Below are 18834 nucleotides of genomic sequence, written 5' to 3' on the forward strand. Positions count from 1 at the left end.
TCCCATCCAACTTTACAATTATATGATAATATGACTCTATGACTACAGGACCCATCACGCCTGATGGTTAGACACACTAGCTAGGGCTGGTGGGAGTTGGTGTCCAACAGCATAATAAAGGCCAGAGGTTCATTACCCATGAATGAAATAATAATAATAATAATAATAATAATAATAATAATAATAATAATAATTTTTTATTTATACTCCCTGATGGGAGAGTGTTCTACAAGGCAGGTGCCACTACCAAGAAGGCCCTCTGCCCGGTTCCCTGTAACATCACTTCTCACAGTGAGGGAACCAGCAGAAGGCCCTCAGAGCTGGACCTCAGTGTCTGGGCAAAACAATGGGGGTGGAGACGCTCCTTCAGGTATACTGGGCTGAGGTCATTTAGGGGCTTTAAAGATCAGCACCAACACTTTGAATTGTGCTTGGAAACGTCCTGGGAGCAAAAGTAAGTCTTTCAAGACCGGTTTTATGTGGTTTCGGTGGCCGCTCCCAGTCACCAGTCTAGCTGCTGCATTCTGGATTAGTTGCAGTTTCTGGGTCACCTTCAAAGGTAGCCCCACATAGAGCACGTTGCAATAGTCAAAGTTGGAGATAAGCAGAGCATGCACCACTCTGGCGAGACAATCTGCAGGCAGGTAGGGTCTCAGTCTGCGTACCAGACAGAGCTGGTAGACACAGAAATCATAATACATATTCCTTCGTCTTTTTTGAAAAAAAAATGTTTCCGCGTTTTTCCTTAGCTGCACCACCCTTCACAAGGGTTTCGCTTTGGAACTGTGCGAGAAAGCAGCGCGGAAGATTATTTCAAGCAAAGCTTTCCAGACATGCACGAGTACATGAAAAGATTCAATGTGCCTGCAACTCCCGATGGAGTGGAATACCTGAAGTAAGTGCACATTGCAATTTCACATAAAGATACTGTATCTCGAGGTGGACCTTTGGGATCTGGTAGGTTTCCTATAGATTGACTTAATTGCCACTGTTTGGCTCAGTTCCACCTAGATGCTTAGCCTGTGTAAATTGGCAGAGATTACTAAAAACCATCAAAGCTAAGCCACCAGAGAAGTCTGTACAATGCTCTATGAACTCAAAGTCAAAGTTAAGTACTTGAAAGCTCCATCAATTGTAATGAATTATACATGCTTTTAAATATTTCCCACTGAAATTCTTAACTACAGGTGTGTTGTGGCCAATATATTTTTAGCCTTCTGGACCCATCAAATCATATTTATTTAGGGAATCCTTCCAGACAACCTTTAATTATTTTTTTTAAAAAATATTACCCATTTCCTTTAAAATAATCTCTGGTTATTTTTAATTATATTTTAGATAAAATGCATTTTTAAGCATTTATAAACCAACTTAGTTTCAATTCGTAGAGGTGTGTTTTTTAAAAACACACACACCAAAAAATCAGATAAATAAATCGATTGACTACTATGTGTTCTGACATCAGCATCAAGCACTTGTGTTTATTGACTTATAAATTAGATTTCTGTTTGATTTTGTACAGTGTTTCTGTTAAAGGCTTCTTGAGGATTAGCTAAAATAGATCCAGAATTTCCATCCAGAAACAATAAGGCCTCTGCAGATGAGTACAGCGGAATAGCTTCTTGTTCCTTATCAAGTGATTTTTCTTGGTGGTGGTGGTTTTATGCTTTGATTTGCAGGCATGATCCAGAGAAACTAGATGCCTTCATCATGGACAAAGCGCTCCTGGATTATGAAGTGTCAATAGATGCCGACTGCAAACTTTTAACAGTGGGGAAACCATTTGCTATTGAAGGTAGGAAATATCTTTCTACAAATGCGTATGGGCACTCAGTTATTCTTTATTACTTTTACATACATTCAGCTAACTGGGGTAGCTCAGTCAGTGTGCTACCCCAGAGGAGGGCTGCACTGAGGAATAATGGTGGGAGCCACCCCCTCCCCCTGATCCTGGATCTTCCCAGGAGCAGAAGGACAGTACAGATTTGGAACAATGGTTTGCAGAGGGGCATAGTTCAGAAGGCAGAAGCTGGGGAATACTGGATGGGGAACAGCTAGGAGAAGAAGCACAGGGAGAGGGAGAGTTAACAGATTCACAGTCTCTGGATAGTATCCACCCCCTTCCCCAAAGTCCTGGAGAACTTAGAAAGTGTCAGAACAGAAAGCACAGAGGGTACAAGCTCAGATTACAAAATATGGGAGTGACATGGATTAATTAGGGATGGAGAGGGGAGAGACCGTAATTGGGAGCACCGCCATTCTGGTTAGATGCTTTCTTTTGTCCTTCGCTGTGTTTATTAAAGAAACAAACTGGTAAGAATTCCCTTTCGTTGATCTGCTCGTTTACGGCCACAGGGGAGTTTACGGCCAATTCCCCAAAGCCTAACAGTCAGTACAGCATGAGACTCTTAATCCCAGGGTTGGGGGTTTGATCCCCACATTGGGCAAAATATTCCTGCATTGCAAGGGGTTGGAGTAGATGATCCTTGTGGTCCCGTCCAACTCTACAATTCTATGATTCTCTCTCTTTTACACAAGCCCACCAGACGACTTACGATAATAAAATTCGAAGCATTTCAGTATTGAAAACAGTACAAGAATAGCAATCATTTAAAGTTTTAAATACAATTAAATAAATAAGCGACAGCCCAGGATGTAGCATGAAAAGCAATAAGTCTTGGGTCTGTGTAATGAGTCATCAATTCAGCCTCTGGAATCAAAGGGCTGTATACTCAGATCGGACCCATTGAACTGAATGGATCAAATTTAAAAATATTGTTTAATCTCAGTGGATCTGTGCTACATTGGATTTCGGTGGATCTATGCTAACATTGGATGCAAGCCAAAGCCGTCTTGGCTGAAATCCTTAACTCACTTACCTGGGAGTAAATTCCGTTGAACTTAACGGGGATTAATTCTGATTAGACATGAGACTGTGCTGCTGTTGTATGCTTTCCTCTCTGGGATTATTTCAGGCTGCCTGCCATCCATAACCGTCACTGATATTTGTCACAACATTAATCACTTCCATCATTTCCAGTACATCTCACTTCTTTTATAATCAGGTTTTTGGGGTTTGTCTGTGTGGGCATTAAATGACAAAACAGCTCAATTCAACACATGTCTACTCAGAAGTCTCGGTGAGTTCAATTGGATTTACTCCAAGTAAATGTGTGTGTGGCACAGGATTGCAACTGAAGGTGCTCGCTAAAGTTCCAGTGGTTCACGACTCAGAGTCCTGGTTTCACTGGTGCTGTTGGTGCACAACTGCACCCTAAATTGGGTTCCCCCGATACCTCTTCCAAACAGACGTCTTGACTTTTCAACCAAACGGGTGGTTTGAGTTAAGTGGCTCACTTTCTTCCTCTGCCTCTCCCACCGCTGTGCTCCCTTGAGGCTGACATGAAGGAAACTCAAAAGAATGGCTTGAAGAACCAGCAACAGTTACATAACCACCATGGACGATAATAGGAGCCGTTAGACTTTGGGCTTCTTCACTCTTCTGGGAGGAATGATCCAAGCTGGACGTGATTGATGCCCTTTCACCACTTCCCGTCCCCGCTTTCTGTGACAATCTATCAAACTCTACACCCACTGACCTCTGTGCTGGACCAAGCACACTTTCTGCCACTTGATGTGCTAAATGAAGCCAAGAGAAGTCGAGTGGTTCTATCTGTAACTCGAGCACTGCCATTTTAAAGACTTTGGCGGTGCTGCGGTCCAACCTGACAGTTTGAAAAGCCATTTTAAACTCTCTGTTGCTGTGGATGAATAATGACATGGTAGCTGCTGTCTCAGATTACTGAATCCCTTGAAAGCTCGTATTGCAAGGCTTAAGCCAGGGCTGGGGAACTCTTATCAGCTGTATTCAGCATGGCCAGTGGTCAGGGATGAGAGGAGCTGTAGATCGATGGCATCTGCAGAGTCAGAGGTCCCCCAGCCCTTGGCTGCAAACACACCACACATTTGATAACTCAAAGAATCCTTGGGGTGTGTTTTAAATGTCCTTTAGAGTCATGGCTTGCATGCAGCAGTCACAGGCTCTCAGCACCAGTAACTTACCCTCCATTTTTTCCACAGATAAAAGCAGAAAGGTTACATCCCCTCCAACATTTCTCTGATGAAAAGAGGGACCTTGCTGCTATTATTATTATTATTATTATTATTATTATACCCCACCCATCTGGCTGGGTTGCCCCAACCCAGTGGATTCCAACATATACAAAAATATAATAAAACATTAAACGGTGTGTGTGTGTGTGTGTGTGTGTGTGTGTGTGTATATACACCTTTCCTATACAGGGCTGCCTCCTGATGTCTTCAAAAGGTTGTATATCTCCTTGGCTCAGGGGTCGCATAACTCCACACCCTCCAATGAAAATAAGGACCTCCTAAGGAAAAGTGGGACATTCTGGGGTCTAATCAGAAACTAGGGTGGCTTCTGTAAAATCCAGGACTGTCCCTGGAAAATAGGAACACTTGGAGGGTCTATGTATTTGAACTATCCAGTCTTTTGTGGCCACAGAGCATGTCCTCATTTAGCTGTTCCGCAATTTCCTACCTAAGGGGTCCCCCCAAAAAAACCCAAGGGTTTGCTTTTTGCTTGTTTGCCAACCTTGGGATTCCTCACCCATGCACTCTGCTGGTACCTTCCTCTTGTCTGTTGATGGTGGTGTTTTGGTGACTTAAGGATCAACACTCAGAGAATGAGTGTACCGTTAGCCTGCAGGACAGCCCATAGAATGTTAATGCAGCTCTCGAATCAACCATAGATCTGCCCGGCATTCAGGTTTTTGGTCAGAGAGCCAGTGTGGCTTAGTGGTTAAGAGTGGTAGACTCGTAATCTGGTGAACTGGGTTCGCTTCGCCGCTCCTCCACATGCAGCTGCTGGGTGACCTTGGGCCAGTCACACTTCTCTGAAGTCTCTCAGTCTCACTCACCTCACAGAGTGTTTGTTGTGGGGGAGGAAAGGAAAGGAGATTGTTAGCCGCTTTGAGACTCCTTAGGGTAGTGATAAAGCAGGATATCAAATCCAAACTCTTCTTCTCTTCTTCTTCTGGTCACGCTGTAGTGTGACAAAGAGATGCAATCCAGGAACTGGTTTGCACATTGAAACTGGTCTGTTTCCTCTGCTCCTTCGGGCAATTGTTTCACTCCCCTGGTGCATCCGTAGTTGCCAAATCCAAGTGCACAAGTCCTGAACACGCAGTTCTCTTTCTCTGAGCCTTCTTTGGGTTTCCTGCCTGCCTCTCTCTAGAACTGGACTTTAAACTTTCGGTAGCCTGACTTTCCCCTCCCGCCTATGTGTGTTTAGCTGATTAGAACGGGCAAGCCCCTAGAGCAGGCCAGCTCAACCAGCTAAATATAGCTTCATGTGTATATACCCATATATATATAAATATATAAACACACACACTACAACATCGCCTAATTTCCTAGTTGTATAACATGGCAGTGGGGCTGCCGACCTCCCGCTGCTTCTTGGCTTTGTGCTCATGGCTTTGTGGGCTACTCTTCTGCCGCAAATAGTCATGAATTTGCATGTGCTAAAAAGGGTGATTATACAAGCAATTAGCAATCTCCCACTGGCAACTTGCAGAGTTGTTTGTGAATTCACCCACTTAATAGGCATAAAAGCTTTTTGCTTCTTCTGTTTTACTAGTCTGAACCTGCTGCTTCTCTCTGTGCACTTAGAGGTGTTGTGACAGTGAACTAACTGTGGCACGCAAAATACATGTAGTTTTTTTATTTCTTACCAGACACACACATAAACATACCCCTATGCCTATCAGTACCACTCTTCATCAACCTGGTACCCTGCATTATTTTGGGCTACAACTCTCATTGACCCCAGCCAGCCCAATTTCTTCCCCCACCCCTTCATACAAAGGATCTTTGAAGCTATGAGGTGGCATTTGAATGCAGGACTCACATGCATAGTTAGTGGGAAGCAATGTAGCATAGTTATTGTACATCCAGTTTATGACAAGGCAAACCACAAGCATCCCCCTCCACATACATACATGCAAAGAGATCTACATCTTACTAGAAATAGTTTCCAATATTCTGCCCCACTTTCCAGTAATAATAATAATAATAATAATAATAATAATAATAATAATAATTTGTTTATACCCCGCCCATCTGGCTGGGTTTCCCCAGCCACTCTGGGTGGCTTCCAACAAAATATTAAAAATACAATAAAACACCAGGTACCGGTATTTAAAACTTCCCTGAAGGGCTGCCTTCAGCTGTCTTCTAAAAGTCAGATAGTTGTTTATTTCCTTGACATCTGATGGGAGGGCATTCCACAGGGCGGGCGCCACTACCAAGAAGGCCCTCTGCCTGGTTCCCTATAACCTCACTTCTCGCAGTGAGGGAACTGGCAGAAGGCCCTCAGAGCTGGACCTCAGTGTCCAGGCTGAACGATAGGAGTGGAGACGTTCCTTTGCCTTGCGTGCCATTGTTCTGGGTTCCTCCTCCCTCCGGCGTATGGTGAGTGAGGACCCTGTTGCAACAGATCAATAAAGATCAGGCTTACTAGCTGCTTTGCTTCTCAATATTCTCTGGTTGGCCTCTGTTATTTTCTCCTACCAATAAGGAACCTACGTAAGGACTCTATATGGGCTCTTGGATACCCCATAAGGGGAAAAGGGCAGATTTTTGTTTACAACAAGGTATACTGGGCCGAGGCCGTTTAGGGCTTTAAAGGTCAGCACCCACACTTTGAATTGTGCCTGGAAATGTGCTGGGGGCCTCTTTCAGGACCGGTGTTATGTGGTCTTGGCGGCCGCTCCCAGTCACCAGCCTAGCTGCCGCATTCTGGATTAGTTGTAGTTTCTGGGTCACCTTCAAAGGTAGTCCCACATAGAGTGCATTGCAGTAGTTCCCAGAACTCTGTTGCCCTTTAGTGTGACCAAGGAATAGAATCCGCCTTGGGGCTGAGAGGATGGAAGCAGCCATGATTCACAATGGCTGGTTTCTGATGAGAGAAGGAGCTGGTCAAGCTTCCATTCCAAGTACTCCCCATTACCTTCTGCAAGACAAGGGTGCCATCTCCTAAGGGCTGGGCTCATGTGCCCCCCGATATTTTTTGGTGGGGAGGCGGCCCCCCAATGGCAGGAGGAGGAGGCTGAGCACCTGAGAGGAGGAGCTTCTGGCACTGTGTCCAGCTCTGCTTCTGCCTCCTCCCAACCGTTGTGATGCGACGTCACATGTCATGTATGCAACGCTTCCCCAATCTTTGGCGCAAGCCATTGCCTCTGTTCCAAGATAGGTGAACAGTTATCATTTCCATCTGAGGGAAACGTAAAGTGCTACGCTTTGGGGCTGTGATGGAGTGGGGGGAACCCAACGCACACTGACTGGGATCCGAGGTTCAAAATGTCTCTAGATGCAAAGGAACCAGAGGTTTGCTATGCATTATACCAGGCACATCCAAAAGGTAGATTGTGATCTACCGGTAGATCACTGGACATCTGTGGTAGATCAGTGATAGATCACCGGTTCCCCCCCCCAAGAAGCTCAAGAACCTTGGCTCCCCTAAAAAAACCTCAACGTTGACCTGAACCCCCCAAAATGGGGTTGATCACTGTCAGCTTTTATCTTTGTGAATAGATCGCAGACTCTTGGGAGTTGGCCACCTCTGCATTATACAAACCCTCTGCAAACACCCCCATCAGTCATTATGACAGCATTTTCCTTGTCTGTATCCAGCTTGTCAGTAGATGAAGAGACAAATGAACTTATGTGTATACACGGGGGGGATGGGGGACAAAGAATCCACATGGTGTGTGGGTGTACATGCACGCACACATTCACATTTGTGCACAATAACAGATGTATTGTCTGCAAATCACAACAAAATCTGAAGAAGTACTAGAGGAGATTGTGACTGCTCTGGTGGAAACAGCTTCAGTCTTGCGGTTCTGATGAGCTCCCCGTTTGGGTTACCTCATTATTACTTATGTGACCTTGAAAAGCCTCCACATTTGCCAATAGCTATCACTTATTCTTGTGGCTCACAGAGAGATCCTTGAATCTGGCCAGTTGACAAGGAACATCAAAATTGAACAAAGCAAATTAGGGTGGAAAACCCTCATACAATAGTGGAGACATTTCATCTTCAAGCGACCTATTTCGCATAATAGAATTATAGTGTGTTTAGAACTGGGGGTCCACGATGGGGGAGGTATAGAATTTTGTTGATTGTTCGCCAGTCACAAAACTATATCCCAAGCACCACACAGCATTCCAGGGAACTGAATAAATACATATGCATATATTTGTTAACATTTATATTTTAAAACATTATTCTGTGGAACGGGGGGGGGGGAGGTACTTTACCTTCATTCTACAAGGTAGGTTAAAGGTAAAGGTAAAGGGACCCCTGACCATTAGGTCCAGTCGTGGCCGACTCTGGGGTTGCGGCACTCATCTCGCTTTATTGGCCAAGGGAGCCGGCGTACAGCTTCCGGGTCATGTGGCCAGCATGACTGAGCCACTTCTGGCGAACCAGAGCAGTGCACGGAAACGCCGTTTACCTTCCCGCCGGAGCGGTACCTATTTATCTACTTGCACTTTGATGTGCTTTCGAACTGCTAGGTTGGCAGGAGCAGGGACCAAGCAACGGGAGCTCACCGCGTCACGGGGATTCGAACCGCTGACCTTCTGATCAGCAAGTCCTAGGCTCTGTGGTTTAACCCACAGTGCCGCCCACGTCCCTCCATGGTAGGTTAGGGTTAGGGTTAATATTCCTTGCATATTATCTGTTTGGAGTGGATCAGGAAGGACAAATAAGTTATGCTTTCCCCCCTCCCCCCACAGCTGATGTGAGAAAGTGGGAGAAGCAAATTTGTTGACATTTTGAAGGTATGATGATTGGCTAACCAGCATCTGTTATTGGACTTTTATTGCCAAAATGAAGATACTAATAGACAAATAAAGCCTTAATTAATGATCTGGGGGAAGGAGAGGAACCTTTGCTTCGTTATAAGAAAAACAGCAACCCACATTCAGCTGTGCAGCCAATCAATTGTTCTCAGGAGACCCCTGGATAGACACTGAATTTTAAATTGGATTAGTCCTAATTCAGTTTGGACATCCAGCTGGCAACATCCACTGTTCATGGAATATATAAGCAAGCTGAAGAGTACTCAGGAAAATGTGGGTATTATTATTATGGTCATCATGGCAAACAATGGACAAGGGTGACCTCGTGAGATGTCTTCCAAGTTTGTGCCTCTCTAATTGCACTGTGCTTTGTCTTTCCATAGGGTATGGTATTGGCCTTCCTCCAAACTCTCCACTAACCTCAAATATTTCTGAACTGATAAGCCAGTATAAGTCCCACGGCTTCATGGATGTCTTGCATGACAAGTGGTACAAGGTTGTACCGTGTGGGAAAAGAAGCTTTGCTGTGACTGAGGTAAGAGACGTTTCATAGTTACCCAACCGACAGCATCCTTGTTTTTCTCTTGGCTCAGATTCTTACTTACATGTACGCACACATACTCAGTACATGGCATGCAACAAGGGGGGAAATTAAAAGATAATTGGTGTTGATGTCAGGAGTGGAGGAAGGGGGGATGTGGTCCGTCCCAGGTGTCACCACTGAGGGGGGTGACAAAATGCCAGATGGCACTCTGCGCCTGAGCCACACATCTCTCCTGGGAGAGACACAGTGGCTTGGATTCGCTCAGGCTCTGTGCTGCCCAAACGGTCCGCCCACTGCCTCCCCCCAGCTATAGGGCAGCTGAGTGGGAGGAGGCAGGCAGACTCCAGAGACCCCCCTATGGGCAGCTCACCCCAATCCTGGGCACACCGTCCCAGGAGCCCAAGCAGCTTCCTCTGCCTCTCATTGATGTAAAGAGTGCTGTTTGCAGAGTTATTCCAAGAAGTGTGTGGGATTAGCATGCAAAGGCAGCTGCAATGTGATCATGTGGTGTGTTTCTTTTAAAAAAAGATTTTCCTTTTCTTTAGAAGGAAATAAAATAATACAAAGTAAAGTGGGGAGAGACGCAACCATCTAACAGTTATATTTCTCCTGGCTTTTACCCCAGGCCAAATGTTTCTTGTATAGATGTTCTGTTAACCTGTCAAGGTATCCACCAGAGCAACAATACATGTTCATTCCACAGAAATGTGTACTGCAAAGGAACTTTTTCTGAACTCCTTGTGTCCTGTTGGAAATTTAATAAAAGAAAACCATGTATTGTGAAACCTTGTCATGTTGAATTTGCCCCTTAAGCAATCAGGCCTTCTTGAATCAGCTTTTCCAGTATTGCTAAATCCCAAACCTCAATGCACCAAGGTTCAACGGTGGCTCCCTCTAAGTTGTTGTTGTTGTTGTTTAGTTGTTTAGTCGTGTCCGACTCTTCGTGACCCCATGGACCAGAGCACGCCAGGCACTCCTGTCTTCCACTGCCTCCTGCAGTTTGTTCAGACTCATGTTTGTAGCTTCGAAGACACTATCCAACCATCTCGTCCTCTGTCGTCCCCTTCTCCTTGTGCCCTCCATCTTTCCCAACATCAGGGTCTTTTCCAGCGAGTCTTCTCTTCTCATGAGGTGGCCAAAGTATTGGAGCCTCAGCTTCAGGATCTGTCCTTCCAGTGAGCACTCAGGGCTGATTTCCTTCAGAATGGAGAGGTTTGATCTTCTTGCAGTCCATGGGACTCTCAAGAGTCTCCTCCAGCACCATAATTCAAAAGCATCCATTCTTCGGCGATCAGCCTTCTTCATGGTCCAGCTCTAAGTACTGACCATAAATGAGCAGCAATTGCTCTCGCTGCCCTGCGCGAAAAGCAAACCATGTGTGCTTCTTGAGAATTAAAGAATAAAACCAAACAAAAAATACAGAAATTACAGGGGGGTTTTAAAAAGGTGTCAAGGGAGCAAAACAGAGTGAATAGAGGTAGCTGTTCATGTAGGTGGGCTCCTGTCCTTTGTATTTGTGTTTGGAGGTCTGAATAACAATGACTATTAGAACTGGTGGAGAGAGAAATAATACGACAAGCCTCTGAGCAGGACTTTGGTAAAATGCTAATACAGTGGTACCTCGGTTTACAAACTTAATCCGTTCCAGAAGTCCGTTCTTAAACCGAAACCATTCTTAAACCGAGGCACGCTTTCCCTAATGAGACCTCCTGCCACCAGTGCCCTTCCACCGTTCGGCTTCCATTCTTAGACTGAGGTAAAGTTCACAAACTGGGATACTACTTCCGGTTTTGCGGAGTTCGTAACCGAATAGTTCATAAACAGGGCTGTTCTTAAACCGAGGTATCACTGTATGATGTACGGTTAAGTGACACATTGTCAGGGAGCCGACAAGGAGAACAGGTCGTTTGCAGATCAGAGAAAGTCAGTGAAACACCGGCTAACTTAGAGTTAGTTCATTTATAAAGGAAGCAGAACAGAGAACACAAGGAGACTTCTAAGGGTTGCTCCTGTCTTAATGAAGCAGTTGCCTGGACTGGCTTGTAGCTCCCCCTTCACTCCTTAGCCCTCTGTGTCAGGCCCCTCCCTCTGTCGATGGTGAGCCCCAAGGGACCCTCTTTGTTTCTGCCTGGCTCTCTGCTCAGTAACATGCAATAGATGCCTTGTTCTGGGAGCGGGGTGGGGAGCAGGGACTTGCAGGCTGTCAGCACAGAATCTGTCCAGGTGGCTCTGTGGTGGAGCTGCCAAGTCTGATTCCTGTCCCTGTCCTGTACTGGGGCACCTACCTGTTTCCTCTTTGTCATCCTTCAAGCTTTCAGCCTCCATTACCTCCCAGCTCCTCCCCTCCTCTGGGGTGTGGCCAGTTTCTCATCACAGGAGCCAGGATCCAAATTCTCTCCCTCTGTGCTTTCCCTGAGGGGGCTCTGGGTCGGGCAGCTTCCACCACTCCTCCTCATCCAGCCAATCCCTGACACACCCAGGTGGTTTTGGAAGCTGCAGCAGGATGAATACAGAGGACCAATGTAAGCCAGTCAAATGCCAAAGATTTACTCTACTGATTCCTTTCAACATGCAGCCACACAGTGGTCTGGGTGACACTTTTCAGTGGCTGTGAACCCATGCTGCTGTGGGGTTTGTGTAAGCAAAGCAGCCACATGGTCGACAAAGTATAAGAAGTTGTGCAAACGTTGCAATATAAGCATCCACTATTAAGATGCACATTAAAGTAGCAGCATTAAGACAATACAGTGGTACCTCGGGTTACAGAAGCTTCAGGTTACAGACTCCGCTAACCCAGAAATTGTACCTCAGGTTAAGAACTTTGCTTCAGGATGAGAACAGAAATTGTGCAATGGCAGCACAGTGGCAGCGGGAGGCCCCATTAGCTAAAGTGGTGCTTCAGGTTAAGAACAGTTTCAGGTTAAGAACAGACCTCCAGAACGAATTAAGTTCTTAACCTGAGGTACCACTGTAGAGCAATTGAAAACAGGTGATTCGAGATGAGAAACCTTAGAAATTTCTAGGTCAGTGTTTCCGAAACTTGGGTCTCTCTAGCTGTTTTTGGACTGCAACTCCCATCATCCCTAGCTATCAGGACCAGTGGTCAGGGATAATGGGAACTGTAGTCCAAAAACAGCTGGAGACCCAAGTTTGGGAAACACTGGTCTAGGTGAATAGGCACTTCTTCCATCTTCAAAAGCTGGGGCCTCTCATATTTCAGGGAATGAGTTCCATAATGCAGTGGAAAATCCCACCTCTGCGTTATCACAGCCCAATAGTCATCAGGCCTGTGCAAAGTCAGCTCATTGGCAATGCTGAGTGGCGGTGGCTCTCCAGAGTTTTGGCTGGAGCCTTTCCAGCTCTACTTGGAGATGTCACGTTGAACATGAGACCTCTTGCTTGCTGTCTGTGCACTCTGCTGCTGAGCTACAGCCATATTAGTTACCATGGCAAAATGTAGCTGCTTCCATTAATCCAAAGCCATATGCTAAAGTGAATAATTGTGCTTCAGCATGGCAAAAAGTAGGACAAATCACTGTTAATGCAAGGGACAGTGGGGTGAAAAACACCGGGAAAATAAACACCCTCTGCTAATACAAACGTAGCAATTTTACAGTTTGGGGATTATGGTGATGTGTGGCGAGAACTATGAGAACAATCGCTGCTGCCTTTTGATGGAATGGCACCTTAAAAGGGAAGGAAACTTTAGGATTCATCTCTAGGGCTGAGAGATACGCAGCTTGTGAACTTGCAAAACTGGATTGTATGTTGCAAGAGAGGGGAACCTGTGGTCCCACAGAGGATGCTGCACTCCAACTCCCATCATCTGTTTAATGTATATGGGTTGGCGCATGCAGAGAGAAAGGACAAGAAAGGGTTGAGTTAGGTGTTTTGGTTGATTTTCGAGTGTGTTTGTCCTGCAGCAGCAATTGGTTAAGCAAGCATCTGAGAGCAAGTCAGCACAATCTGAAGTATAAATGCACTTGTGTTTGAAGCAAATTTGCTCTTGACCCTTGCCCTTGGCCGAGGGGGCGGAGGAAGGGGTGAGATGGGGGCGGACCATCCCAGGTGCCTTCGCTGAGGGGGGTGACATTTGGAAACACTGCCTGCCCGCGACTCCCAAGCCTACCCCGAGTCGTCGGGGGAACGGAGGAGCTGTGCCACTTTGCCAGCAGCACTCCCCCCTTCCCCCTTTGTTTTGACAGCTGGGGGAGGCTTGGAAGTTGCAGGCGGGCTGCGGGCGAAATGTACGCCATCCGTGGCTCGCTCCACCCCTGGCTGCAGGGCATGTGCACTGCTCCATGCACCCGAGTAGCTATCCCGTTCTTGGGAGGGCACCCTCTGTGCCCCGCACCCCTTGGGAGCGTGCCTGCCCTGGGCAGTGAGGGCATATGCTCTACTACTGCCTTGGCCAGAGCCTAGTCTGTCTTGGAACACTGCAATGAGACTGTGGAAAAAGAAAAGGCATTTTAAATGCGTTATAATGCCATGACACCAGATGCCGCTGTGATATTACGTCTTTCAGCAATGTGATTTCCCATGATGAGGTTTATAATATGTTTTTCAGAAACATTTTTTGGATGTGTCTAGATCCAGACTGCATACTGCTGGAAAGACTGTATATTACAACTGTATGCAACCTATAAGCTGTGAAGCTGCATTATATTATCAGTAAAGGGACTAACCCTACCTGGGACTGTCTGGTGTTTTTCTGTTCCATTGGCACACTCCGCTGGCATGTTGAATGGGCACTTTGCCTATGCCCCAATTCATCCCTGACTAGCAGTTATGCTAGCTGGAGTATATGGGAGTTGGAGCCCAACAACATTTAGAGAGCCAGTGGTTCCCCAGCTCTGGATGTTGTAGAACACAGAAAAATAGATGGGGCTATATTATTATTATTATTATTATTATTATTATTATTATTATTATTATTTTATATCCCGCCCATCTAGCTGGGTTTCCCCAGCAACTCTGGCCGGCTTACAACATATAAAACACAACAAAACACCAAACATAAAAAACAAGATATCCTATACAAGCAACAAACAAATCAATAAAAATCCATAACAATAATAATCAGAATAAACAATTTACAGTTATACCCAAATTAAAGTAACCACCAACCCCAACTAAACATTTAACCAACACCAACCCAACAAAAATGAAACAGAGGAACCAAAATTAGAAACATTTAAAGCATTTTAGCCAGTTGCCCCAACCCAAGAGTTGCTCCGGCAATGTCCGAGTGGCCTCCCAGGAGCCTCTTTTAGCTGTTCAGGGTGAGTGTGGGCCCTGCCCCCTAGGCCAGGTAGAAATGGGCCTTGCAGCAGTGAGTGGTCTTCCCTTCAACACTCATGGCAGCAGCTGTGTAGAAATCAGTAGGCTTTAAGCAGAGTAGGTTAATACCGACAACCTGCTGATCTCGAGATGTTTCTTGAAAGCAAGATGCACTCCACATTCTCCAACAACAGTGTCATCCTAAATAAAATGTTATTGGGGGGATGCCAGTTTTCAAGGCAGCACACCTGCACCCAGCAAACTCTTTAATCTCTGACCTCTTGGTCCTTTACATACTCTGGAATATTGTCCTCTTGGATGAAACTGTATTAAAAGGAACAACAGGCAATTGCCGTCCATTAGCATCAAGGTACTTACAGAGGAAACAGTACCTTTGCCAGGAAAAAGCTGGCCTGCGAAATGCAAAAAACGATATAACTTTCTTCTTCTTCCTTTTCCCCCCCTGTAAGGAGCTAAAAGGTCAGAAAGAAAAGTCTGTCAAGTTGTTGTTGTTTAAATGAGGGGGGGCAACACTTCTTGGCAACTCCTGCAAAAATGTAATGGCATTTATTTAGAAGCCTCCTATTGAATTAAAAGTTAAACCACAATGGAGTAAATGTGTGATGACACTCAAAAGCTGAAGTTAATCTGTACTGGAAGAGAGACATCTAGTTGAGCCTTTGAGGCATTGCACAAAATTGCCTATTAGGAATGCTGAAAAGCAATCTTTGTGTTTCTAAATTTAAGTAAAGGATTGCATGCATTTTGCTTGCTTGCTTGCTTGCTTGTTTAAGAACCATGCTTTGCAGCCCTCTATGTATTTTTTAAATGTAACCATAATTACATGAATTGTGATCTTTGATTCTAGAGGATTTCAGCATCCTTTTGGTCTGTACAGCAGAGGTGGCTCCAAGATGATGCTGGAGTTCCAGCCAGCCTTGTTAAAAATCAGGGATGATGGGAGTTGTAGTCCCAGCAAGTCCTGGAGGACCACAGATTAGACACCCCTGCCAAAGAGCATCAAACTACATGTGCTGCTAAATGCTTTGTTAACAACTGTTTCAGGGTTTTTAAAAACTTAATACCAATTTTCATCAGGGCAGCAACACACCAGAGGGGAGGGAGGCTTCACCCTCCCCTCCCCTCGCCAGTCACAATCCTGACAAAAAGCACCTCCCCGTTGAGCTCTTCAGTTACAAAGCATCAGGTGGAAATTATCTAGACAACTTATTTTCAAGTCTCAGAAGCTAAATATCATCCTTCTGCATGGGCAGCAGAAAGAGAATAAACTGAACTAGCATGAATGGTGTTTCTTCTTCTTCTACTACTGTTTATAAAGTACCAACACAATATATTGGCTCATAAAAAAATTCGCTGTTTTGGGAGTTTCTACTGAGTCACACCATTGATCCGTTTAGCCTAGAATTATATACTGGCCAAGGCTGTCCATTGTTTCAGGCAGAAGCTTCTCTCGCTCCTGCTAAGTGATGAGCCTTTTAGAACAGAAGATCTTGGCCAGTGACCATGGGCCCTGGAACATGAGGTGAAGTGGCTTCAAATATTCTCCCAGCCTTGCTGAGTCGGTAGAGCATGAGTCTCTTAATCTCAGGGTTGTGGGTTTGAGCCTGAAAGATTCCTGCATCACAGGGGGTTGACTAGATGGTCCTCATGGTTCCTTGCAACACTACAATTCAATGATTCTATGATTCTATGTAACAACAACAAAATGTTAAGTTTATACTAGAGGAGATGTGAACTGTTAAAGCAGAAGATAACCCTAGCTGAAAAATCATTCTGCAGATTAGATAACTGTCGCTTACATCTGAGATATCTGTGCAGGCAAAAGGCAGGATATTGAGTTTATCTGTCGAGCTCAAGGCTGCATCCTTCTTTACACTTGTCAAGAGAAAGCTGTGTTTGCATGTCCAGTTCCCAGAGGCCTAGCAAAGGAGGAAATAAGGTGGAAGAGTCACAGTTACACAACACACACACTTGTGTGATAGTGCTATTCTTGTTACCACTTGAATCTGCAATATTATTCATAGATAGATAGATGATAGATAGATAGATAGATAGATAGATAGATAGATAGATAGATAGATAGATAGATAGATGATAGATAGATAGATATAGATTTGTGTGTGTGTGTGTGTGTGTGTGTGTGTGTGAGAGAGAGAGAGAGAGAGAGAGAGAGAGAGAGAGAGAGATGATCATATGGGAAATGTATTGTCTAGTCTCAGCAGTAAATCCTTTTAAGGAAATGTTAGGATTGGCTTGTTTACCTTTGTTATATGCTCCCCAGTCTCCAGGCTAGACTTCCTCAAACTCGGCCCTCCAGAAGTTTTGAGACTACAGTTCCAATCATCCCTGACCACTGGTCCTGCTAGCTAGGGGTCATGGGAGTTGTAGGCCAAAAACATCTGGAGGGCCAAGTTTGAGGAAGCCTGCTCCAGGTGGTGAGAGATTTCAAGCATTCCAGTGCATACCTCAGGTTTGATTTCCTTACAAGAAAGGTCACTAGAGACGGTGGTGCCTTGGTGATGTATGGTTCTATTTGCACATATACAGTGGTACCTCGGGTTACAGGCGCTTCAGGTTACAGATGCTTCAGGTTACAGACTCCGCTAACCCAGAAATAGTACCCTGGGTTAAGAACTTTGCTTCAGGATGAGAACAGAAATTTTCTGCAGCGGCAATGGGAGACCCCATTAGCTAAAGTGGTACCTCAGGTTAAGAACAGTTTCAGCTTAAGAACGGACCTTCAGAACGAATTTAGTTCTTAACCCGAGGTACCACTGTATTTAGGCTGAGTATAAGATTGAAGGGCTCACAGCATTAACAGTCCAGTGGATCTTGGTCTCCCCACTAGGTTTCTAAGCGCAAAGCCTACAAAGGGGTCTGGAAATAGGCTTCCCGCTACCCGCGTCCCTCATACATGTCCCTTATACACGTCTACTTGGATGTAAATCCCATTGATTTCAGTGAGGCTTACGCCCAGGTAAGTGGGCACAGGACTGCCGCCTAAGCCTCATAACAATCCCCTCAGCCTATTCTCTGCATTTCTGCTGGCTCCACTGCAAATCTCTCTGGGCTAAAAGAATTGGTAAAGAGGATCTTCTCCCTTGCTACATGCTACAATGGGAACCTGGATATTTGTAATAACCAGTGCAAGGTTCCATACAGTTTCCCCCTTGCATCTTTCTTCTTCTTTAAATGAATTTTTTGGCTGGTCTACAAGGACGTGTCAGCAAAGAATAATGGCACAACCCTGCTCATATCTGTAAGTGAAATATTGATTGTGATGACCCTTTTAAACAGCAAAATATCCATCTTTGTGCTTTCACTGCTACCTCTGCGGTGTTATATCCCATTTTTAGACACACAATGCATTTTCACTTTATTCCCAGATGAAATATTCTGTGAATTGATTTCTAGATTTTGCTTTCCCATACATTTTTTTTTTAACCAAACAGTTGAACTTGTTCTGTGGGGGAAAGGTGCTATTTTCCTTGGGCAGAGCTGTTTGCCTGCTTCACCTAATCATGTATTAGCTGCTTGATCGATTTAAGTTTTATTAGGAAATGACAGTCTTGTGGGTAGAGTACAGGCCAAGGAACATCTAGATGCCTCCCACAACACAGGGGTTGTGGCTAGGAGACCTGTTTATTGTGCCTTCACCCTGCTTTTTTTGCACAACGTTTGTGGAAGGAATGGGCAAATCTATCAATTTCAGTTTCTCTTGCTTCCTCTTTTTTCCTATATTAGTTCTCTACATTTTTACACCAGTCTATGATTCTGTTGGAATGTTCAAGGAGGCTGGAGAGGATATATTGTTTTATAATATCCTTCCTAACTTGCATCAGCAAGTTCTATAACTTAGCAGAGTTTTAACATTCCCCTTTAAACGCACAACAGTTAACTTGTTGCAAGCTTGTTTAAGCTTCTCAATATAGGATTCCTGGTAATCCCCTTTTCTCCCCCTTAAAAAGAATAGACACGACACAGTCTTGTGCAAAGTATTATAAAAGAAGTTTACTCACACATTCAGTTCACAGATGGATCCCCGAAGGCAGACTTAGGTTACAAAGTATATACATGTGGAACTACCCCACAGGCAG

General features: G+C 44.9%; 2 protein-coding genes across 2 annotated transcripts in view; both read left to right on the forward strand.

Moving 5' to 3' along the window:
- Positions 1-18834, forward strand: part of ALDOB (aldolase, fructose-bisphosphate B) — a 166936-nt gene that overhangs the window by 66848 nt on the left and 81254 nt on the right. The gene's annotated exons all lie outside the window — the stretch shown is intronic.
- GRIN3A (glutamate ionotropic receptor NMDA type subunit 3A) overlaps positions 1-18834 on the forward strand; it is a 94809-nt gene that overhangs the window by 63961 nt on the left and 12014 nt on the right. The window contains exons 4-6 of the mRNA XM_053371626.1: positions 750-895; positions 1680-1795; positions 9276-9427. Coding sequence (XP_053227601.1) covers positions 750-895; positions 1680-1795; positions 9276-9427 — 414 coding nt within the window. The remainder of the gene's footprint in view (positions 1-749; positions 896-1679; positions 1796-9275; positions 9428-18834) is intronic.

This window comes from Podarcis raffonei, chromosome 17, assembly GCF_027172205.1.
Source record: "Podarcis raffonei isolate rPodRaf1 chromosome 17, rPodRaf1.pri, whole genome shotgun sequence".
Classification (NCBI taxonomy): Eukaryota; Metazoa; Chordata; class Lepidosauria; order Squamata; family Lacertidae; genus Podarcis; species Podarcis raffonei.